Source organism: Erinaceus europaeus, chromosome 6 (genome assembly GCF_950295315.1).
Source record: "Erinaceus europaeus chromosome 6, mEriEur2.1, whole genome shotgun sequence".
NCBI lineage: Eukaryota > Metazoa > Chordata > Mammalia > Eulipotyphla > Erinaceidae > Erinaceus > Erinaceus europaeus.
In genome coordinates, this window is record NC_080167.1 from 26,418,284 (window position 1) to 26,443,204 (window position 24,921).

Genomic DNA, 24,921 nt, shown 5'->3' on the forward strand with positions numbered 1-24,921 from the left:
ACTGTGGTCTGAGAAGATGCTTGGGATGATTTCAGTGCTCTTGAATAGGCTGATGCTGTCTTTGTGGCCTAACATATGGTCTATCCTTGAGAATGATCCATGTGGATTTGAGTAAAATGTGTATTCCAGTTTCTTGGGATGAATGACTCTGAAAATGTCCAATAGTTCTAGTTTATCTATCTCTTCATTTAGCTCCCTTATGTCTTTACTGATTTTCTGCCTGGATGATCTGTCAAGTTGAGAGAGTGGGGTGTTGAAGTCCCCTACTATGATTGTGTTACTGTTAATATATTGCTGTAGCTCTTTCAGTAGAAGTTTGATGTATTTAGATGGCTTCTCATTAGGTGCATAGATATTAATAATTGTTAAGTCCTCTTGATTGACTGATCCTCTGAGCATTAAGTAGTGTCCATTCCTATCTTTTTTAATCTTATGTATTTTAAAGTCTATCATGTCAGATATGAGAATAGCTGTTCCTGCCCTTTTTTGTGGGCCATTGGCTTGAATGATAGTTTTCCATCCTTTCACTTTAAGTCTGTGTTTGTCTTGTTGCGTTAGGTGAGTTTCCTGTAGACAACATATTGTTGGGTTGTGTTTTCTGATCCATCTTCCTACTCTGTGTCTTTTAATAGGTGAATTCAGGCCATTCACATTTATTGATATCAAAGACTGAAGATATTTTAACGCCATTCTTGTAGAGTTTTAGAGTGTTTTGATATATGTTCTATTTGTGGTGGTCTGGTTGTTTATAGGAAACCTTTCAGAACTTCTTTCAAGGCAGGCTTGGTGATGGTTGCTTCCTTCAACTGTTGCTTGTCTGAGAAGGTTTTGATGCTTCCATCTAGTCTGAATGTCAATCTAGCAGGATATAGTATTCTTGGCTGAAAGCCTTTCTCATTGAGCACTCGATAGATATCTTGCCATTCTCTTCTGGCCTGTAGTGTTTGTATGGAGAAGTCTGCTGCTAATCTATGGGTTTTCCTTTGTAGGTGACTCTTTGTTTTTCTCTTGCAGCCTTGAGGATCCTTTCTTTATCCTTATTCCTTTCCAATCTAAGTATGACATGTCTTGGTGTCTTTAGGTCTGTGTTAATTCTGTTTGGGACCCTCTGGGCTTCTTGAATCTTTATGTCTTTGGTGTTGTCTAGACTAGAGAAATTTTCGGCTATTATGGCCTGGAGAACGCTTTCTTCCTCCCCTTCTCTTTCTTCCTCTGGTAAGCCAATAATGCGTATATTGTTTCTTTTGAAGTCATCCCATAGGACTCTGTTGTTGTTTTCAGCATCTCTTAATCTCTTTTTGAGATCTCTTACTTCTTTTTTAGTTGTCTCTAATTCATCCTCAATCTTGCTAATTCTGTCTTCAGCCTCATTGATTCTATTCTCTCTGCCCTCTACTGCTTTCTGGAGTTCATCTATTTTGTTGCCCTGCTCTGATACTGTTTTAGCTTGTTCAGCTAGTTGCCTTCTTAGCTCAGCAATTTCAGCTTTCAGCTCTCTAATAACCATGAGATTATTAGAATTTTCTTCCATATTCTCATTTGTTGTTCCTGCAGTTCTGATTACAATTTTTTCAAATTCTTTACTCACTCCTGTTATTATTTCCTTAGCTAATGTTTGCATGTTGAACTCGTTGTTTTGTGCTTCGCCCTCTGGAGGACTTTTAGCTGGACTCTTGTCCTGGTTCGAGTCTCCATTATTTTTTCTTGTTGTTTTAACCATTTTATATAAGTTAACAGTTTTTTCAATCCCTGAGTTGGAGTTCAGTGGTGTAAAAGCCTTTTTTTTTTTCCCCTGTAGGCTATGGTAGCCTGAGGGCTTTTAAACTATCAATAGGCTTCTTGGCTTAATCAATGACTCCTGACCAAGAGATAAAGCAGGGTGTGGCAGAGATAATCCAGTGGTTATGCAAAGAGACTTTCACAGCCCTTCAGCTATGCCACCGAGGTATAGGTCTTCTCCTGAGTTTCCCGGTTAGATCTCTGTGCCCTGGTGTCCCTCCCTGTTGCTGCTCCAGATTCTGAGGGTAGTAGCAATGGAGACTCAGAGTTGTACTTGGTGAGACTCTGGGGAGTCCTTTCCTCCCTTCAGCTGTCCCCTTGTTGGTGGAGCAGACTGGAGGTGGTGTCTCCAAACTGTCCAACTGTTAGCAGTCACTTAATCTCTCCTTAGGCCCCTCTCTCCTCTCTGTCACCAGCCACGCGTGTTTGTACTCACGGGTGATTTACTGGGTTTCTGTGGTCATTCTAGTCCTGTCTTGTTTCGGTCCGGGTGGTCTCCTTTGGTATTCCTAGTTGATCCAGGAGAGGAGAGGAGAGAAAGTGATCTGCTGCTCGTAGCTCCGCCTCCGGAAGTCGAATCCCCCTATTTTTTTAAGTTATTTTTAAAAAATTTTATTGATGGTTTAATAGTGATTAACAAGATTGTAGGATAACGGGTACAATTCCGTACAATTCCCACCACCAGAGTCCCATATTCCATCCCCTCCATTGGAAGCTTTCCTCTTCTTTATCCCTCTGGGAGCATGGACCTAGGACCATTATGGGGTGCAAAAGGTGGAAGGTCTGGCTTCTGTAATTGCTTCTCCACTGGACCTGCACGCTGACAGGTTAGTCCATACTCCCAGCCTGTTTCTGTCTTTCCCTAGTCGGATAGGGCTCTGGAAAGGTGAGGTTCCAGGACACACTGGTGAGGTTGTCTGCCTAAGGACATCAGGATGGCATCATGGTAGTTATTTAACAGAGCTCTCTGGCTTATGGTGGTACAAGGGACTGAACCTGGGAACTTGAGATCTAAGGCATCAGAATCATTTTGCGTAACCATTATACTACCTCCCCTGCCTTATTTGTTTATTTATTTATATAGACATTCAAGGTTGGGTATAAAAGGAATTCGGTTAGGCTAAGATCCACCAAGCTTTTCCCAGTCATTGACATTAGAACTGACTTTCCATGTCATCACTTTAACTTTCTATTAGTATAGACTTGTACCTGCAGTGACTTTGACCACTGTTCTTATGTTCCCATAGGTAATCCACTTGGAGAAAATCATTTGTGGAATGGGTCCTGCCTCCCAGGCAAATGTCCGCCTCTCATCTCTTAAAAAGACATTGGCTACTAAGCTCTCACCCCGAGTATTACTGCCAGCCATCAACAAAACATACAAGAAGATTGAGAAGAACTGGAAGGTTAGATCATACTGAGTATTAAACTTTGAAGCATATGTGGTCCTGGGTTTACTTGAATAATGTGGTGATTGCATTCCTTTCTAGATGTACTATTAAACTCTAGGAATATTAAAAAATCGACACATCTCAGGGAGTCAGGCGGTAGTGCAGCGGGTTAAGCGCACGTGGCCCGAAGCGCGAGGACCGGTGTAAGGATCCCGGTTCAAGCTCCCTACCTGCAGGGGAGTCGATTCACAGGCGGTGAAGCAGGTCTACAGGTGTCTATCTTTGTCTCCCCCTCTGTCTTCCCCTCCTCTCTCCGTTTCTCTCTGTCCTATCCATTAACGACATCAATAACTACAACGATGAAACAATAAGTGCTACAAAAGGAAGTAAATAAATATTTTAAAATTGACATATCTCTTTCCTGTTACTGGTAGAATCACATGGGTCCATTTATGAGTGTCTTGCAAGCACACATTGGGGTAATGAAGAAGGAAGAGCTCACCTCCCATCAGTCTCTGCTAACCACATTCTTCTTAGAGGCCCTTGACTTCCGAGCACAACACTCTGAGGTAAATTTATGATTCCACCTCCCTGGACCCTAAAGTTATCTACATGTATAAAAATAATCTGTCTTCATAACTTGTTTTCCTTGGGAGTTGTCTTGAACTCGGTATCAGTATTCTGGCTAACTGGTAAGCCTTCTCCTCCTTCCCCCCAGGATGATCTGGAGGATGTTGGAAAAACAGAAAATTATATCATTGATTGCCTAGTAGCCATGGTTGTAAAACTTTCTGAAGTCACATTCAGACCCCTGTTCTTTAAGGTAAGCTTTCTTACTTCACATCCTGCTTACACTTTTATGTACAGTAAAAGAGATGGCAAAGCTAAAATTACTTTATATTTTCAGCTGTTTGATTGGGCTAAAACAGAGGATGCCCCAAAAGACCGACTATTGACATTTTACAACTTGGCAGACTGCATTGCTGACAAACTGAAAGGACTTTTTACTCTGTTTGCTGGCCACTTAGTGAAACCTTTTGCTGATACCTTGAACCAAGTGAACATCTCTAAAACAGGTTGGTAGCTGACTCATGCTTGGTTGATACTCTTGTTCTATGTGCCTTACTTACATAGGAAGACAAGACTTTGAAAGTTCTTGAGCCTAAGGAATGAGCTTTTCACTTCAAAGTCAGTTGTCAGGTGTTGGGAATGTTTGTTTTAGCATACTGACATGTTATTAACTTATTTGGGAGAAAGGACAAGTAGGCGTTATTGTATGTTGTTGCAACTTTAAAACATTAAAATTAAGATTGTTGGGGGCCAGGTGGTAGTGCAGTGGGTTGCTAAGCACACATGGTGCCCCGACACTCCACCTGCAGGGGGGTTGCTTCACAAGCAGTGAAGCAGGTGTGCAGGTGTCTATTGTCTTCCCCTCCACTCTTGATTTCTCTCTGTCCTATCCAACAACAATGACAGCAATAACGACAAGGGCAACAGAAGGGGAAAAACATTTAAGATTGTTCTTTAATGTTAACAAGTAACCCAGCTGACAATTGGTGATTTGTCAAATTTAGCAATCAGTGAGAATCTTAACTTCTTTAAATGGGGGGGGGGGGGGGTGTCCAGGTGGTGGCACACTGGTTTAAGTGCACATAGTGCAAAGCACAAGGACTTACAAGAGTCCAGTTCAGCTTCCCACCTGCAGGGGGAAGGGTGCATCATTTCACAAGCCGTGAAGCAAGTGTCTCTTTCCCCCCCTTCTCTCAATTTCTGTCCAATAAAAAAGAATCACTTACCTGAGAGACACCCTTTTACTTGTATCCTGCTTATGATTTCTGTATAATTTTAGAAATTCTCTTCTGGCTGTTGTTCTTGAAATAGTATTTTAGGAGCCAGGTGGTGGCGCACCTGGTTGAATGCATGCATGTTACAATACAAAAGGACCTAGGTTCAAGTCCCCTGGTCCCCACCTGCAGGGGGAAACCTTTGTTGAGTGGTGAAGCAGTGTTGCAGGTGTTTCTTTATCTCCCCCTACCGTCTTGATTTCTGGCTATCTCTGTCCAATAAATAACATAAAAATAATTTGAAAAAGAAATAGTATTTTAAATTTAAGTATTGGAGATGAAATCTTCAAATTTGGATTTCTTTTCATTCTCTTATCTACAGATGAAGCATTTTTTGACTCTGAAAATGACCCTGAAAAGTGCTGCTTGCTGTTACAGTTTATTTTGAACTGTTTATATAAAATATTCCTCTTTGATACCCAGCATTTTATAAGTAAAGAAAGAGCAGAAGCCTTGATGATGCCCCTGGTGGATCAGGTAACCAAACAGAACCATCGTTTGTTGTTAAGACTAAGACATCGTAGGTTTTATTCTACCAAACTGATGGTTTGGTGAACTTTGTCTTTTCTCTCCTCTTTTATGATTTTGATTCTCAACTGATTGCTCCCATTTCATGGATAGTTTCATAGTGGCATTTCTTTTTTTTAATATGAGAGGCACACAAGGTCTAGTGTTGAAAATGTTAATATTTTTCTGGGCATGCTGAGAATGTTTTCTGACTCAGCAGTGCTCTGGAAGGACTGAAGGGATAATGTAAAGTGTGTCAAATTCCATTTGAATTTCAGTGATAGTTGAGTTTGCTTTAGCAAAAGTATTAAAATAGGACCTGGTTTTTTTTTGTTTGCTAATACTCAAGAGATTATTTTTAAAATATCTACACGTTGGATTTTTTTTTTTTTCCCCAACAAGAAAAAGTGAGTCCTCTTGCTCAAAGATCTTATCTCATTCTTACTAGCTGGAAAACAGGCTTGGAGGAGAAGAGAAGTTCCAGGAACGGGTGGCACAGCAGCTGATACCCTGCATCGCGCAGTTCTCAGTAGCCATGGCAGATGACTCTCTTTGGAAACCACTGAACTACCAGATTCTGCTGAAGACAAGAGACTCTTCGCCCAAGGTGAGGACCTGTAGTTAACAAGTACTGATATTACACATCTTCCTGTTCATACTCTGAACAACCTTAAAAGTTGTCGAGGACGTAGGACTGTGGTAAACTTAACAGGGTAAAGCTAACTGTTGCTTCTTGTCTCTGGGTCTAGGGGTTAGACTGTTAGGCAGAAGCTGGGAAACGCAGAAGCTGGGAAACTTGTTTTTCACTTAATAGGTTGTTTGTAAATGATACAGATCCTTTCCTCACTCCATTGTGTGTTGAACACAGTGTGAAGGTGCTTCATAAATAACTCTTTAAAAAAAGAATTGACTTCCCAGAAGCCAGGTGGTGCACGAGGCTAAGTGCACATAGAACTATGTGAAAGGACCAGCACAAGGACCCAGGTGTGAGCCCCCATTCTTCACCTGCCGCGGGGATACTTCACAAGTAGTGAAGCAGGTCTGCAGCTGTCTGTCATTTTCTTTCCTTCTCTCTCTCCCCTCTCAATTTCTCTCTGTCCTATCAAATAAAATAGAGAGAAGAAAAAAAAAGGGGGGGGTTGCTGCCAGGAGCCCAAGATTTGGGGGGGGGGGAAAGCACTTGAATTCCCTGTACTTTAAAAAAAAAACATTTAAATGTCCTTGTGCTCCCAGACATAAATGCTTTCAGTTTGCCCAGAGAATGCCTCTTTGAGTTAGAGAATATGGTACTCACGTTGTATGTATTTGGTTTAGGACTTTGTTGAATGATGAATGGTAGAAGTACATTGACACTGGGGACAGGGGGGAGGTGGAGGGTCAAGTAGAAGTAAAGTTCCATACCTGAGTGTCAGAATCTTCAAATTATTATAGAAATGAATTGCCATTTCTCACAAATAGTTAGTTACACCCTAGAATCTCAGTGGATAAAACAGACCAGAGCAAATTTTCATTAGGAAATAATGAAAACAAAAATGGTCATTAATGATATCCACACTATTGTAGACAAGCCATTTGAAAAATGTCCAGACTTTAAGTTCCAGAATGAAAACACTGTGACACAGTACCTTTTTAAATTCAGCACTGAGGAGAGAGCAGTCATACTGAATAAGTGTCATAGCCAGAGCCCATGTCCGATAGTGGTGACCAGTCAGACTTCTGAAGAGAGATCCTTACCAGAGGCAACTAGGAATACTTGACTCATTGTTAAGATGAACCAGTGTGATCCAGTGCAGTGAAATTTGACAGTACACTTGAGTTTGCATGTGGCACTTTAATTTTAATTGCATTTTTTGAAGGAAACTTATCATAAGGCATGCACATTAAAGACCCCATGTAATGGAATACAGTTTGAAAACCATTTTATAAGAAGATTACACATATTAACAGATCCCACATTGTCAAATTTGGTGTTCTAGAAGTTAAATGAACTCATGTGAACTAATATTCAAAGAGCCGGGACGTGTCTCCAGTTGAATGGAGTTTAGTAAGTGTAACAGTGGCAGCTAGCTAATCATCCTTTACCGCTTTATCCCTTTCAGGTTCGATTTGCTGCTCTGATCACTGTCTTAGCACTGGCTGAAAAACTAAAGGAGAATTATATTGTCCTGCTACCGGAATCCATTCCTTTCTTAGCGGAATTGATGGAAGGTAATTACTAAACTGTTAAGGGATAACTATAGTAAAATCATGGCAGTGTGCTCGACAGTGCAAGTCTAGACATCACTTGCCTTGCTCTGACATTCTTCTAGTCTCAGATTTCAAACCTAGGAGACCAAGTTTTTATTTTGAGGTAGAGGGAACATGGAAAGAAACGATCATTTATTTCATAATCATCTGAGACGTTTATTACATTGCATTTGCCTAATACACATATGATTGAATATTTTAGATTTCAGATTTAAATTACTATTATCAAAATACCTAATGCCATGAGAGGTAGCTATTAATCATGACCAGCATTTACTTAGTACTCTCTGTGTTGGTCTGTGTAGATGACCTCATCTAATCCTCACAACAGGGTACATGTCATTATACTGTAGTTATCTTCTAAAAGAAGCAACCAGAAACTTAAAAAGGATTGAGTACTTGAATAAAGTAAGTCAGTGAATGTGACTGAACAAGGGTTTATGTCCAGGTTTGTATAATTTCTGGACATATGCCAAGTCAAGTACAATGTCACCACACAGTCTGAAAAAACAACAGAACATCTTGTTAAGCAGGGGTGATGGAAGTAAGTAGATACCACTTTCCTATCTAAAGCTAAATACGTTCTACTTAAGTTATTTAGGTCACGGAGTGGAAGCTCTATGAGCTACTAAAAAGGTGTGTGCCACACGCCACCATTGGGGGGTGTCTAGGGACGGCCTGTGTCTTACTCAGCGTCCGTCCAGGTGGAGACCTGTAGAAGTAAAGAAGTATTCTCTGGGCACTTTGTTCTTCCTTAATGTGCCTACTTAGCTTCTGACTGAATGACTGCCAGAGAACGCAAGACATGAAGAATTAGGGTAATGATAACTAAGGCAGGAAGACTGACTCATTTTGATCGTTATTTTTTTTTTCCCCCCTAGATGAATGTGAAGAAGTAGAACGTCAATGCCAAAAGACAATTCAGCAACTGGAAGCTATACTGGGAGAGCCACTGCAGGGCTACTTTTAAAACTGGGGGGGGGGGGGGGGTGTTAGTGTTTCATACTCTTGTTGAGAGTTGAGACTTATTTTTCACATTTTTAACTTTCGGGTGTTTAGTACCATGTTACTTTTGGTTCCTTAACACCTATTTGGAGACTATTTATAAATATTTACTCCTTTATAAAATCCACACTTGTTTTGTGCTATATATACTACATGTGCCTCTCTCAACAGTTATAAAGAATTGCGTAAAGAATAAATCTACATGGCCTTTTTATGCAGACTATTGTGCTTCTTTAAACATTTATTATTGCTATTAATATTGGGCATTTAATTTTCGCATTTGACACTAGAATGCCAACTTTACATTGCAAAGCCGTACCACTTTTTTTTTTTTAAGAGTCACATGGGCATGGTATCATTTGTCAGATTTCACTCAGAGTAGCACTCAGTGTCAAGAAAGTGACATCTGACAAGAACGCTATTGACTATAAAATAATTTGGATTTGCACTTTTCATTTTCAATAGATAACACTTGGTCTTAGAGTATGTGCGAGCATGCTCCTGTGCATGTTAGTAGTACTGGAATGCATTTTTCACAAAGGACAATAGTAGTCTCCTTTCGGGAAGAGACAGTGAAGTCTATTGGTGTTAGATATGAGGCCAGGCGGTGGTGCATCTGATTAAGTGCACATTACAGTGTGCAAAGACCCAGCTACAAGCCCCTGGTCCCCACCTGCAAGAGGAAAAGCTTCACAAGTGGTGAAGCAGGGCTTGCAGGTGTCTCTGTCTCTTTATCTCCCCCTCTCAATTTCTCTGTCTCTATCCAGTAAGTAAGTAAATAAATAAGTAAAACAGCCCATACTGACTGGTCCCACAAGAAGAAAAAGAAGAACACCAGACATTCTAGGTAGCACAAAGGAATTCCTCTGGAGGGTCAGAAATGATCACATTACTATTAGTGCACACGTGAAAAAGTATCAGGACCTTTTCCCCAAAAGCTTTGAAGTTCTTGAATCTAAATGGTGTCCTGGTAAAGTCAGAAAGACCTCTAATAGAAAACAAACCTGCCTTATTTAGGGTGTTTATACCTCTAAGGTTTTAGACATCTAAGTATAATCATACAGAATGTTGAAGTTGAGCTTGAAAAGAACTTTAGTGCAGAATTGTGACAAAGGGAAAAACTGACTGCAGTTTAGAGACAGTTTGTTACAAATGCTTATTTCTTTTTAATGTCTCAGTGAGAATTGTTCACAAATGTCAAGTTTCTTTTCCAAACACTTTTTAAGATTGTTTTACTATATAAAAGAATCAGTGTTAGTAGGTCTTAATATGTCCATGTGAAACAAAAATTAAAAGTGAACTGTTATGGCTTGCAGGGAACAATATAAGGGAGGCCAGGTGGTGGTGTACTTTGTGAAGTACACTCATCACAGTGCCTACAGACCCAGGTTCAAGCCCCTGGTCCCCACCTGCAGGGGGAAAGCTTTATGAGTGGTGAAGCAGGGCTGCAGCTGTTTCTTGTGTCTCTATCTCCCTCTCCCCTCAGTTTCTCTGTCTTATCAATAATAAAAATGTTCTTTAAAAACCTTTAAAACAAAAAAGGAACACGTGGTCCAGGAGGTGGCACAGTGGATAAAGCACTGGATTCTCAAGCATGAGGTCCCGAGTTCAATCCCCAGCAGCACATATATCAGAGTGATGTCTGGTTCTTTATTTCTCTCTCCAATCTTTCTCATAAAGAAATAATAATTGTTCCCTAAGGGACCCAATATCTTGGTCAAGTCCTCTGGGGGAAAGGGGAGGTTATTTCTAGAGCCTTCTTGCCTTTGAATTTTTGCTACCATTACTCATATTCCCTATTGGTGTTTTTATTTTTGTACTTTGCAAGACTCAGCATACTAAATTAACATGGGGGCCAGGTGGTGGCGCACCCAGTTGAGTGCACCCATTACTACCATATGCACAGGGATCCAGGTTCAAGGTCCCACTTGCAGAGAGGAAGCTTCATGAGTAGTGAAACAGTGCTGTAAGTATCTCACCCTTCCCCTCTCAGTTTCTCTTTGTCTTCAAATAAAAGAAAAAGGGAAAAAATAGCTGCCCAGAGCAGTGAATTTAGCATGCAGACACTAAGTGAGCCCCAGTGATAACCCTGGTGGCGATTAAAAGAATAATAACTGCCCACCAAAATAGCTCAGTTGGGAGGGCTTTAGACTGAAGAATAAAATTAAAAAGTGACAAATTTTTAAGTACTAGATGTAGCTATACCAAGTGAGCACTTCTGAAAACAAGACTGATGGTTAGGGAGATTGCATAGCAGTTTACTTAACAGACTTTCATGCCTAAGGCTCTGAGGTCTAAGATTCAATCCCCAGCTGAGTGGTGCTCTGGATAAAAAGTTTTTAAGGATGACAGAGGACCTAATGGGGTTGTATTGTTATATGGAAAACTGGGAAATGTTATGCATGTACCAACTATTGTATTTACTATTGAATGTAAAACATTAATTCCCCAATAAAGAAAATTAAAAAAAAATTTTTTTAAGGGGGCTGGGCAGTAGTGCAGCAGGTTAAACACACATGGCACAAAGCACAAAGACTGGCATAAGGAGCCCAGTTCAAGCCCCTGGCTCCCCACCTGCAGGGGTGTCACTTCTCAAGCGGTGAAACAGGTCTGCAGGTGTCTTTCTCTCCTCTCTTCCCCTTCTCTCTTGATTTCTCTCTGTCCTATCCAATAACAACAGCTATGACAATGATAACAACCACAACAAGGGCAACAAAATGAGAAAAATGGCCTCCAGGAGCAGTGGACATCCCTAGTGCTGGCACCCAGCCCCAGTGATAACCCTGGAGGCAAAAATAATTTTTAAAAAAGTTTTTAAAAGATCAGTAACTTTTTCTTGTTCAATATATGGGCATAAATATCTAACCAAAAACTTGGGAAAATATTCCTAAATCCTGGCAGAACTCAGACTAGTGACTTAGGATAAAATGATCTCAATGATGCAGCTTTTTTTTTTTTTAACTTCTAAGACTTTTCAAATTTCTTGTAACAAGAGCTGACTTGTAAGAATTCTATGAAGAACTAATGCCAACTTGCTTCAAAGTATAGGGGAAAAAAAATTACAGAAATCAGAAATGCAACAATTTAACTTGCTGATACAGGTCTGATTTTAATCACCTAAAGGAGAACAATGTTTTGATCTCAGTGGCTGATCCTGGACTAATCTTCAGAAGCGTGGAGCTGGTGGTCTGCGTCCAGACAGGTGATGTTTTTGTGTTGCCTATTTTAGTATCTTCCACGTACTGTGCTTTCTAATCCCACCTGCTTTATAAACACCAAGTCCAATACTGACAGTTCTTTGTTAACCATAAACGTTTTGCAGCTTGAGTTCATCTTGATTCTACCTTTAACAGTCTCTAGGAGTACCTCTGATTTAACCTAAGTCCAAATATTTGGAATCAAGCCTTTACTGCTATAGAAATCAGTGGCCTTGAGATTGAAAAGATTAATTTCAACATCACTTCCATTTTCGCTTGTTTTGCATTGCATTTTGCCTTGGTCTTTGTACTATGTTCAAATTTCATGGCACTTATTTGGTAATGCTTATATGAAGTAGAGCCAGGTACTTGTTAAAAGAAAATTGCCAGGAGTCGGGCAGTAGCGCAGCGGGTTAAGCGCACGTGGCATAAAGCGCAAGGACTGGAGGAAGGATCCTGGTTCAAGCCCCCGCCTCCCCACCTGCAGGGGGGTCATTTCACAAGCAGTGAAGCAGGTCTACAGGTGTCTGTCTTTCTCTTCCCCTCTGTTTTCCCCTCCTCTCTCTATTTCTCTCTGCCCTATCCAACAACAACATCAATAACTACAACAATAAAGCAACAAAGGCAACAAAAGGGAATAAATAAATAATTTAAAAAAATAAAACTTGGGAGTTGGGCAGTAGCGCAGCGGATTAAGTGCAGGTGGCGCAAAGCGCAAGGTCCAGCATATGGATACCGGTTCGAACCCCCGTCTCCCCATCTGCAGGGGAGTTGCTTCATAAGCGGTGAAGCAGGTCTGCACATGTCTTACCTTTTTCTCCCCTTCTCTGTCTTCCCCTCCTCTCTCCATTTCTCTGTCCTATCCAACAACAATGGCATCAATAACAACAACAATAAAAGTAATTAAATATAAAATTTTTTTTAAAAAAATAAAACTTAAAAAAATGAATTGTAAAAAAAAAAGAAAGAAAATCAACATAAGCAGTGGATAGAAAAGTAATCACTAAGGGTGAAGGAGGTAGCATAATAGTTATGCAAATAGACCCTCATGCCCTAGGCTCCAAGATCTAAAATTCAATCCCCTGTATCATCATAAAACAGCTGAGCAGTGCTTTGGCTAATTTTAAAAAAAAGTATATATATACATATACATATACACACACAAACATACATACATACATATGCCTGAGGAAACTGATCACTGAAATAGTGGTGTCTTTCAATCAGTGTGATTTAATAGTTTCTGTTGAGTTTATGCAATGCTTATAAGGGGTAAAAAACAGCACAATGGCAGAACACAAGATTTTGAGCTCAAAATAGGCGGCATCGTAGTTTGGGGCATAAATGTGTGTTTGTGTATATCACCAGCTCCTGCTACAATACTAACAAAACAAAATATCACTGCTCAATGCTTAGTAGCTATTGTATATAGTAGAGGTGGAAGGCAGGGGAGATAGCATAATGGTTATGCAAACAGACTCTGAGGCATGAGGCTCCTAGGTCCCAGATTCAATCCCCCTGCACCACCATAAGCCAGAACTATGCAGTGCACTGGTTAAAAAAAAAAATCCAGGTGGGTAAAGTCATTAAAATGGCAGTAAATTGCTGTTGCCTCAAATTTCTTCATTCTAGACAAAGTTATTGCAGGGCAAGGACTGAACACACTCAGTAGGACTTAATGTTCTAGGCAAGCTCAATTCAACAAGATATAGACAATATAATGATCCATTTTAACAAAGCCAGTGTTACATAAGCCATTTTGTATTTCAGTTTTTATGGCAGTCATGTGGGCTACCAGCTCCTTACTTCCAATAAGTGGATATCTCCATCAATTTCCATTGTGTCAATACTGCTAAGATCTTTAAATCTGTGTTTATACTCCAGGCTGTGTACACCATTTACTGCAACCTTGAATTCTCTAGCATCACAATAAATTATCATCTGCAAAAAATAAATAAATAAATAGAAAGAAAACATCATTAGTGGTTCTTTTGAGACAGACAATTCCGTATACATTATACAGAGGTTCTTCAAACTTGCTGCTATTAATTTCCCTTCCACATTCTAAGACTCTAAAGTATGCAAATCAGGCAACAGGACTTTCTAGACGTCTTGTGCCACCCACATGACTCCTACCCTGCTAAGAATCTCATACCATTCCCAGGGGCTTGCTGGCCTTTCTTTCCTAGTTTCTCCCTCCCCAGATTCTTCTAGAGAAAGGGGATACTGTCTTCACCAGTGTTTGGGAGCTCTAATGACATAAGAACTTGCTTATAGAACCTCATTCACAGAGGCACGGATTCCAACTAGCAATGGGAACCATAGGACTTGAACCCTGACTTTCTTGCCTCAAAGTCTAGAATCTTTGACAAGTGAGACAACAGGAAATTTTAGAAGTTCAGGGCTCTTGCTAGGTATTGCACAAGTGACTCTTGATTTTCATTCCAGTTTGACACATCTTGGCCTTTCTCTTAACCTCGCCCCATCTCCAGAGGCCAGGTAGAGGCATAAATCTGAACCTGCAAAGAATAAAATCTAGTGTCTATTATTTTCATAGGAGTAGCTGAAATATCTGTTTGGCAACATGAGGAAGAGGGGGGAATTACATGAATAACAGAGCTCTGGGAAATGAAGACTATTACTTAGAAAACCAGGGGAAGGGGATGGACAGTGGAACACCCAGTTGAGCACACACATTGCCACCTGGGTTCAAGCTCCAGCTCCCCACTTGCAGGGGAAGAAGCTTCACAAGCAGTGAAACAGGTCTGTAGGTGTCTTATCTTCCTTTCCCCTCCCTTTCAATATTTCTGTCTTATCAAGTTAAAAAAAAAAAAAAAAGGAGGGAGTCGGGCGGTAGCACAGCGGGTTAAGCGCATGTGGCGCAAAGCGTTAATGGACTAGCTTAGGGATGCCGGTTCGAGCCCCCGGCTCAACCACCTGCAGGGGAATCACTTCACAGGTGGTGAAGCAGGTCTGCAGGTATCTATCTTTCTCTCCCCCTCTCTGTCTTCCCCTCCCCTCTCCATTTCTCTCTGTCCTATCCAACAATGACGACATCAAGAACAACAACAATAATAACTACAATAATAAAACAAGGGCAACAAAAGGGAATAAATAAAATATTTTTTTTAAAAAAAGGAAAAATATGCCCACCAGGAACGGTGGATTTGTCATGCAAGCACCAGAAAAAATCCTAGTGACCAACAAAAAATAGGAAGAATTGATTTTTAAAAAGGAGGAGGAGGCCAGGCAGTGGCCTAGCCAGTTAAGCGCTCACAGCACTATGCACAAGGACCTGGGTTCAAGCCCCCACTCCTCGCCTACAAAGGAATTGCTTCACAAGAGATGAAGCAGGTCTATAGGTGTCTCCTTCTCCGTCTCTATCTCCCTCTCCCCTCTCAATTTCTCTCTGCCCTACCAAATAAAAAAAAGGCCCTTTACATACTGATTCCTACCCAGTCAACAAACATTTATGCTACCCACCCCAGTCCCAATGATCAATACCCCAAAATCTGGAAAACCTAACATAACTAGACTTCAACTTCCTATGTGTTTTTGAATTCCAAGCCAATATGCACAACTTCCAGGTGAGACGCTGTGGTCTTTACAGTCAACAATATTTATACACCATTCCCATATTTGGGAGCTACTCTCTTCCCTGATCCACCTTTCTGGCCCTTTTTCCAGCCATGACATCATCTCCCCAGATAATAACATGGATCCACCTGCATATCAGATGTCAGGCTCAAACAAACAAACAAACAAAAAACAAAAACTAGTATAGTCATGGGCCCTTTGGAATATAAGTAAAATAGGCCTACTAACTATCTACAAAACAGACTCCCAACTCTTCATCTGCACTATTCTAGCCTTTAGGTTCATGATTAGTCAACAATTTGTTTGGCTTTATATGTTAACTCTTCTTTCAGCCACCAGGTTCCAGATGCTACCATGATGTCAACCAGACTTCCCTGGGCAGATAACCCCACCAATGTGTCCTGGAGCCCTGCTTCCCTAGAGCCCCACCCCACTAAGGAAAGAGAGAGACAGGCTGGGAATATGGATCGACCTGTCAATGCCCATGTTCAGCAGGGAAGCAATTACAGAAGCCAGACCTTCAACCTTCTGCACCCCATAATGACCCTGGGTCCATACTCCCAGAGGGTTAAAGAATAGGAAAGCTATTAGGGGAGGGGATGGGATACAGAGTTCTGGTGGTGGGAATTGTGTGAAGTTGTACCCCTCTTATCCTATGTTTTTTGTCAGTGTTTCCTTTTTATAAATAAAAATTATTTTAAAAAAACAGAAAGAAATTAAGCACTTGTCTGTTACTCCATATACCAGGGCACTGCATTAGACGGAAGTCTGAGAATAAATATTAAGTATCAATATTGAATCACCTGATCTATTTATTCTTGATGTTTATGCTTCTGACACCTGGTTTTGATAAGTCCTCACAGGTGGTTCAGTGTGTGACAGTTAAAAATGTAGAAACATGACCTTCAGTGACTGTGTGGGGCAGTGAACCACTCAAACTAGCTGAATGAGCTTTGCTATGACCCCCCTCCCCATCCACATGCCATCAAGACTTTATACTCCACTCAGAACCCCAGAAACATTTTGGGAAAATGATGTATTATCACACTACCACTTATCTGGGGACTCTGGACTACATCTTTTCAAGTTCCAATGGTCTAAACACATATTTTTTCTTTGAATATATACAAATGATAGTAACAACTTGGAAGAAAGCTGTGTATAACTGAGATAGGAGATTATGGCTACTGCAAGCCATCTTATGGCCCCTCTACCCTCCTACCCATTTAAGATTAAGCTACTCCAGTACTGAGACCACTCACATTCCTATTAACCAGTAGTGGGTTAACAAAAAATTCCACTGTAAGTAATGGGGAACTCTACCGGCTTTGCGACTTACATTTAATGTCTGTTTTATAGAAAGGGGCTTTCCAAACCGCCACGTATCAAATTAGGACTTGAGTTAAATAGGATTTGAATTAAATAGATGATTTGTCCTATCCTTCCTCCCAGGATTCTCTTTCCTGTCCCATTATTATTACTGTTACTTCCATTCGTTTCTCTTCCTGTCCCAGTATCAAAAGGCAAAGTCTCACCTCAAAGTACATCCCAGGACTAAATGGGAAACAGGTAATATTTCTCTCTTCTTCTCCCCAGGACTGTTGAAGAAAAGAATTCCTCACAAATGCTTTACTGTTCAGACGTGGATTCAAGTGAAGAGCAATATCCTTTGATTTTCCTGATATTAGATCAACATTAAAGCTTTTGAGGGAATAAAGAAAAAATAATTAACCAATTAGAAGAGGGTGGTGCAGTGCAGAATGGCACTCTGGTTATAACTACCCAAAACATGCAGATGAACATGGGTGAAAAGATGACAGTGAAACTGTAAATTCAGAGCCAGCATTCCACTGATACATGTTATTTGCAAACTAAAACTATTTTTAAAAAAATTTAAACTAATGCTGAGGCCATACAGGGCCTGCGCCATAGAAAGGCATGTTGTGGGGGTTGGGCAGTAGCGCAGTGGGTTAAGTGCACATGGCGCCAAGTGCAAGGACCAGTTTAAGGATCCCGGTTCGAGCCCCCAGCTCCCTACCTGCAGGGAGGGTCTCTTCACTAGCGGTGAAGCAAGTCTCCCTCTCTCTGTCTTCCCCTCCTTTCTCCATTTCTCTCTGTCCTATCCAACAACAATGACATCAATAACAACAACAATAATAATAACCACCACAACAATAAAAAAATTAACAACAAGGGCAACAAAAGGGGAAAAAATAGCCTTCAGGAGCAGCGGATTAATGGTACAGGCACCGAGCTCCAGCAGTAACCCTGGAGGCAAAAAAAAAAAAAATGGAAAAAAAAAAAGAAAGAAAGAAAAGGAAAGGAAAGAAAAGAAAAAGGAAGGCATTTGCAGAACAAGATCTGTATGCCTTACAGTTGAACATACATACACATTCCCAAAGGCAAGGACCTGGGTTCAAGACCCTACTCCTCACCTGCAGGATGGGAAGCTTCACAAGCAGTAAAGCAAATCTGCAATATTTTATTTTTGAGAGAAATACAGAGACAGAGAGAGAGAAACACCAGAGCACTGCTCAACTCTAGTTTATGGTGGTGCGGTGGATTGAACCTGGGATTTAGGAGCCTCAGGCATGACAGCCTGTTTGCATAACCATTACGCTATCTCCCCCGCCCTCAAATTCTGTCTTCTCAAATAAGATAGAAAGAAAAAGTGGCCACTGGGAGCAGTGGAGTCACAGTACTGGCTAGCACTGAGCCACAGCAATAACCCCTGGTAGTGATTAAAAATATATATATTGAGACTACAGATCTGGTTAGGAAAAAACTGAAGGTTACAGAAAAGCAATCAAATAATTACTTATACATGGGATCCTTTCGGGCAAGTAGTCTCTTAAGATTTCCATGTACTATTTCCTTCTTGAAAGTGCATTACTTGCTAGGAAACAGTTCTAATTTCAAGCTTTCAGAAGTCTACACATACCTGGAGGAGACACTGAAAGCAGAAATTTTATGTCACAGGTGACATGAGAGGCCCTAACTAATGTGACCTGGTCCCTGAGGGCTGCCCTGGAGTTCTACAAGTCAGGGATGGGCTATGTGGACAAAAACATCACTCTCTTACCTAGACACAGTCTAGGGGAGAACAATGGGATTTAGTCTTAGTTCTGTTACCAGCTAATTAGCAGCTGACCTTTCTCATGCTTTCGTAGTTTCACCTTTCTAGTAAGGATTATGCTACTAACTTTGCTCCTGTCTCACAAGACTGTTACAGGGCATAAGACATTGGAAACACAGGAGCAAGAGTCACATTATTACTTTATTACAGTATCACATTATTACTTAATGATACAGACCCTTTGGCGTTTTGAGTCACTTCTCCTTTAATGACAACAGTTCGTCCAGGGCCCATTGAAGTATTCAGTCTGGCAGAAAATGGCAGACTCTGAGAAGAAACCACAGTCAGCATTAGGAAGCCTGCATAAAGGGATCTAATGGGGGAGGAAACTGACCAAAGACACTGGGGAATGTTCACAACACTGCAGCCTCAAGAAGGCATAGAGTAGGTCTGCCCTGGTCTCAGATGGGTCCGTCCTGAGTAGTCAGCTTGGTGCCTGCCTCACAGCAAATACTCAGTGACTGCATTTTTTTGTCAGTGAACTTAATAGATGTACCCTTTGTGTGAGTGGGACTCACTCTAAGAAAGGGTAGACATATAAATCAGTAGTTAATTAATATGAGAGACGGAAAATCAGTTGTATGTCTCAAAGTTTCTCAAAACACAAACTGAATCTTTTTAATAGATAGGCTACGTATTTGATATGCGGACTCTCTCAAAAGCCTAGACCAAGTAGATTAGAAGCATCCAATAGCACAGCTATATACAAGATACTGGATACTGTACAGCAAACCATAACAAAAGGACTTTTCAAAGTTAACCCAATTACCAAATAATGTGATGATAACATTAACTATCGATTGTCTTTTTGAACCCTAAGACAGCAGGAACCTCACATCTCCACTATAGAGCCCCTACTTCCCCCAGTCCTGGAACCCTTGGACAGGGCCCACTTTCCCGTATGCCTCTCCCAATCCAAACCAAATAATATTGCATCCGCCGATCACAACCTAACCAACGCAACGATTGACACCTCAACATGCTTCACCTCAGACTGCGTCCAGAGACTTCACATGTGGAATGACAACCCTTTGGCTTCATTACTCGGGTGAGACCTTTCCTTTTATAGTACACTCTAATTTCATCTCAGGTAGTTCACTTTCTAACAAAGTCCCATAACCTAGATATACACCAGTTTCTGTGAGAGAGAGCTTATGTTCACACGTATCCATAAACTACTGCAAAATATATACCGGAAAGCAGAAGTACATTAGAGTTTGCAGTGAGTACCTCCCTAATACTTCCTCTCCACTATTCCAAGCTTGGGATCCATGATTGCTCAACAAATTGTTTGGCTTCGTATGTTAACTCTCTTTTCAATCACCAGGTTCCAGATGCCACCAGGATGCTGGCCAGGCTTCCCTGGATTGAAGACCCCACCAATATGTCCTGGAGCTCTGCTTCCCCAGAGACACACCTTACTAGGGAAAGAGAGAGGCAGACTGGGAGTATGGACCGACCAGTCAACGCCCATGTTCAGCCGGGAAGCAATTACAGAAGCCAGACCTTCTACCTTCTGCAACCCTCAATGACCCTGGGTCCATGCTCCCAGAGTGCTAGAGAATGGGAAAGCTATCAGGGGAGGGGGTGGGTTATGGAGATTGGGTGGTAGGAATTGTGTGGAGTTGTACCCCTCCTACCTTATGTTTTTGTTCATTAATCCTTTCTTAAATAAAAAATTTAAAAAAAAAAAGAAAGTCACTTATATGTGGGGTCTGAAGCAGTGTTGTGTTCTGTCTCAAAGGAAAGCAGTCAAAACAGGAGAAATTAAGGACCCACACACTACTGACTCAAGAGACTATGCCCAAGTTGACTGTTGTCTATCTAGGGAGGACATAAAAAGCCAAAATTGACTCTGGCTTCTACTGAGGGTAGAGATTTGCACATACCAGTTACTTCAAGCTTAACTTGTTATACACAATTAAGGAAATTTAGGGCTCTTCAAACCTTTGGCAAACTGTTGGTAGGTAGCATTTTGGCGCAAGTCAAAGTGTGATTGGCAGTTGAACCTTTGCTCTTGGTGTAGACAGTTCTGGGTTCGATTTTTGAATAGTCTCCTCTATTACTAGGCTGTAGGGAAACAGTTCTACAATAAGGTATGAAATGGATAAAACTGTCTTGCAAGGCTTAAGCTATACATTTCCTGAGCAAGTTTATAAAATGTACTACACGGCCAAGGCAAAATACTTATGAACTTTGACAAGTCAGACTTTTGTGCCTATTGGGAAAGACAAATTGAAGACACTGGGAAGGGAAGGGTTACATTGTATAATGTGAACAATTGGAATTTGCTGTTTGTACTGAGCTGAGCCTGTGAGAGCCTGGGATGGAGGGCTTGCTTCAACCTAGGTCTGGCACCTAAGAGGTCTATGCTGTCTGCCTGGGTAGTTCTCAAATGTAAAGGGTAAGTGAGACTGGGGGTACAGTCTGTTAATCCTGCTCATTAGAATCCCATATCCTCAGGCCGGGTGATGGCACACCTGGTTGAGGGCATATGTTACAATGTGCAAGGGCCCAGGTTCAAGCCCCTTGTCCCCACCTGCAGGGGGGAAGCTTCACAAGCGGTAGAGCAGGGCTCAGGTGTCTCTGTCTCTCTCCCTCCCTATCTCCCCCTCCTCTCAATTTCTGGCTGTCTCTATCCAGTAAATAAATAAATATTAAAAAGAAGAAGAAGAATCCAGCAGGTCAGGCGGTGGCGCACCAGGCTAAGTGCACATAGTATGAAGTGCAAAGACCTGCACCAGGATCCCGGTTCGAGCCCCAGGCTCCCCATCTGCAGGGAGGTCGCTTCACAAGCAGTGATGCAGGTTTGCAGGTGTCTATCTTCCTCTCCTCTCCCAATTTCTCTCTGTCCTATCCAATAATGGGGGGGGGGGAAATGACCTCCAGGAACAGTGGATTTTCTTAGTGCAGGCACCAAGTTCCAGCAATAACAAAGGGTGCCACACACACACACACACACACACACACACACAAGAATCCACCTTCTCCAGTATATATTATCACGTTTTCACAAAGTGAGACATGAGCTTCAAACAAGATCTTTCCCAACGTGTGTCAGACTGCTGAGATTATATTCCATCTATGACATACAAATGCTCTGATATAGGGGGCTGGGCAGTGGGGCACACAGTACAAAACACACAGATCTGCACAAGGATCTGGGTTTGGGCCCCCAGCATCCGACCTGGAGAAGGGGAGACTTCACAGGCAGTGAAGCAGGTCTGTAGGTGTCTTTCTTTCCCTAACTCCCACTCCCCTCTCAATTTTTCTCTGTCCTATCCAATACAATGGAAAAAAGATGGCTGCCAGGAGCAGTGGATTTTTAGTGCTGGCAGCGAGTCCCAGCAACAACCCTGGTGGCAAAAAAAAAAAAAAAAAAAAAGTGCTGGTATCAGCAAGACTTCACATTCTCCACTAATGAATCAACCTTAATGTCTGCTATTTATTTTTTAATATTTTATTAAATGTTTTATTTAATACTTTATTTATAAATATTTAATATTTATCTTAATGAGAGAGATACAGACAGAGACCAACTAAAGCACTGGACAGCTCTGGTTTATGGTGGTACTGGGGATTGAATCTGGGACCACAGAACCTCAGGCAGAAACCTTAATAGTTAAACTGCATTTGTTCCCAGAGCCCAGAAGATATTTGCAGCAGTTCATTTGCCAGTGCACTGCTTGTTCAGTATTTATTTATTTATTATTTTTAAAGCTTTTTTAAAACATTTATTTATTTATTCCCTTTTGTTGCCCTTGTTGCTTTATTGTTGTAGTTATTATTGTTGTTGTTACTGATGCCATCATTGTTGGATAGGACAGAGAGAAATGGAGAGAGGAGGGGAAGACAGAGAGGGGGAGAGACAGACAGACACCTGCAGACCTGCTGCACCGCCTGTGAAGCGACTCCCCTGCAGGTGGGGAGCCGGGGGCTCGAACCAGGATCTTTACGCTGGTCTTTGTGCTTTGCAAAGACCACATGCACTTAACCTGCTGTGCTACCACCCTGACTCGCCTTGTTCAATATTTATAAATGCATCATACCACTACAATCCAACAGCTTAAGAGTAATAGTTCGAGTCGGGCGGTAGCGCAGCATGTTAAGCGCACGTGGCACAAAACGCAAGGACCGGCTTAAGGATCCTGGTTCGAGCCCCCGGCTCCCCACCTGCAGGGGAGTCGCTTCACAGGCGGTGAAGCAGGTCTGCAGGTGTCTGTCTGTCTCTCCCCTCTCTGTCTTCCCCTCCTCTCTCCATTTTCTCTCTGTCCTATCCAACAACGACGACAGCAATAACAACAACAATAACTACAACAATAAAGCAACAAGGGCAACAAAAGGGAGTAAATAAATATTTTAAAAAAATAGTGATAGTTCTTTTCACATAATAACAATGAATCTGCACTCCAGGAGATGGCTCAGTGGATAAAGCTTGGACTGGACTGTCAAGTATGAGGTCCCAAAGTTGATTCCTCAGTATCTCATATGCCAGTGTGATATTCTGGTTCCCTCTTTCTCTCTCTCCTTCCCTCATAAATTATAAGTAAATCTTTAGAAAAAAGAATAGGGGCCAGCAGGGGGTAAGCGTCATGAGCAGTGAAGCAGGTCTGCAGGTATCTCTCTTTCTCTATCTCCCTTCCCCTCTCAATTTCTCTCTATCCTGTCAAATAAAAATAAAGCAGAAAGAAAAAATGGCTGCCAGGAGCTGTGAATTTGGATTTGTAGTGGGGCACAGAGCCCTAGCAATAAGAAAAAATATTGGCAATTAAGTGGCAATAAGAAAAAAAAAAAAAGAATGGTAGGTGATGGTTAGATACACTGATAGTTAAAAAGCACAGAAAAACTTGAGAGATATTACCCTACAGATATTTTATACCTCAATTTTCAAATGATTATGTATAGATTACTACTGTTAAAAACACAATTTTTAAAATCCCAGCCTGCTTACCACCTGATTTACACAGTATCTGAAATAACATTTTAAACTGGTGGTTAAGTAAAAATATAATAATAATAATAATAATAATAATAATCATATTTACATAGTCTCTGGTTATCTCTGTCAGTTCGGTTGCAGTTGCTTGACTACTTCTTACATCCTGAAGAAAAGAGAAGATTGTTAACAACCAGCACAGTTCAAAGTCTAATTTGTTAATTAGCATATGCAAAAGAAGTACAATGATATTAAACAAGAAAATGTACTTGAAGGTATGCTCCATAAATGTACTCAGCACTTGGGCCCTTACTACCTCCTATGGGAAATTTGCTAACATGGAAGAGAAGAACCACATGAAATATCAGGGAGTGGAGAGTGTTTTCAGCTTTCGGGAGGGCAAGTTAGCAGTATCATTCTACTTGTAAGTAACTATCTTTGAGAAATATTCCCTAGTATGTGAAGGAAATACCCACTTAAGCTAAGTAGGATTTTTTTTTTTTAGTTTGTTTTATTGTTTTCTTTTATTAGTACCACACACTAGAACTGAGATCCTCAGATTAACACAGTTCTAGTTAGTAAACAATATCCTACAAGCATCAAGGATTTACTTCAAAGAAATTAATACACCAGTGGAGACATTAAGTTTTTATCTTTGTAGAAGGTAATCACTGAAGGCTGCTGGGCAGTAGTGTGTCGGGTTAAGCACCACACAGTGCAAAGCGCAAAGATCGTGCAAGGGTCCCAGTTCAAGGCCCCGGCTCCCTACTTGCAGGAGGGGGGATGCTTCACAAACAGTGAAGCAGGTCTGCAGGTGTCTGTCTTTCTCTCCCCCCCTCTATTTTCCCTTCCACTCTCAATTTCAATTTCTCTGTCCTATCAAATAAAAATAAAAATTGAGGCTGGGGGTAGATAGCATAATGTTTACACAGAGAGATTCTCACGCCTGAGGCTCCAGAGTCCCAGATTCAATCCCCCGCACCACCATAAGCCAGAGCTGAGCAGTGCTCTGGTAAAAAAAAAATAAATAAAACAAAAATAAAAATTGGAAAAAAAAAATGGCCACAGGAGCAGTGGATTTCCTACCACTTCATCAGAAAACAGTAAAGACAATCTCAAGCTACCGCAGAACTCTACTCACCGAGCTGAAGGTAAAACCAACAGAGTGGATATTCACTTTGCCATAAATACCCAGCGTGTCAATTTTATCAGGGCTAATCCTGTGGGCATAGATCAGTGTATGCTTTCCATTTACAGCCACCTAGACAGACACAGAAGACAG

At 41.2% G+C, this 24,921-nt stretch overlaps 2 protein-coding genes across 6 annotated transcripts in view; one reads left to right on the forward strand and one right to left on the reverse strand.

The window, feature by feature from the left end:
• Positions 1-8,985, forward strand: part of HEATR1 (HEAT repeat containing 1) — a 63,420-nt gene extending 54,435 nt beyond the window's left edge. For both annotated transcript variants that reach the window (XM_060191944.1, XM_007527893.3), the window contains exons 38-45: positions 3,027-3,185; positions 3,605-3,739; positions 3,889-3,993; positions 4,078-4,246; positions 5,337-5,491; positions 5,970-6,128; positions 7,621-7,729; positions 8,650-8,985. In XM_060191944.1, coding sequence (XP_060047927.1) covers positions 3,027-3,185; positions 3,605-3,739; positions 3,889-3,993; positions 4,078-4,246; positions 5,337-5,491; positions 5,970-6,128; positions 7,621-7,729; positions 8,650-8,738 — 1,080 coding nt within the window. In that variant the 3' untranslated portion in view covers positions 8,739-8,985. The remainder of the gene's footprint in view (positions 1-3,026; positions 3,186-3,604; positions 3,740-3,888; positions 3,994-4,077; positions 4,247-5,336; positions 5,492-5,969; positions 6,129-7,620; positions 7,730-8,649) is intronic.
• Positions 8,986-13,183: 4,198 nt separating this feature from the next.
• The window catches only part of LGALS8 (galectin 8), a 30,030-nt gene continuing 18,292 nt past the window's right edge, over positions 13,184-24,921 (reverse strand). For 3 of the 4 annotated variants that reach the window (XM_060191946.1, XM_060191948.1, XM_060191947.1), the window contains 6 exons: positions 24,781-24,900; positions 23,749-23,805; positions 20,651-20,773; positions 18,882-18,970; positions 17,103-17,268; positions 13,184-13,911 (listed from right to left, as the gene is read on the reverse strand). In XM_060191946.1, coding sequence (XP_060047929.1) covers positions 13,762-13,911; positions 17,103-17,268; positions 18,882-18,970; positions 20,651-20,773; positions 23,749-23,805; positions 24,781-24,900 — 705 coding nt within the window. In that variant the 3' untranslated portion in view covers positions 13,184-13,761. The remainder of the gene's footprint in view (positions 13,912-17,102; positions 17,269-18,881; positions 18,971-20,650; positions 20,774-23,748; positions 23,806-24,780; positions 24,901-24,921) is intronic. The other variant, XM_016190305.2, reaches the window with a different exon arrangement.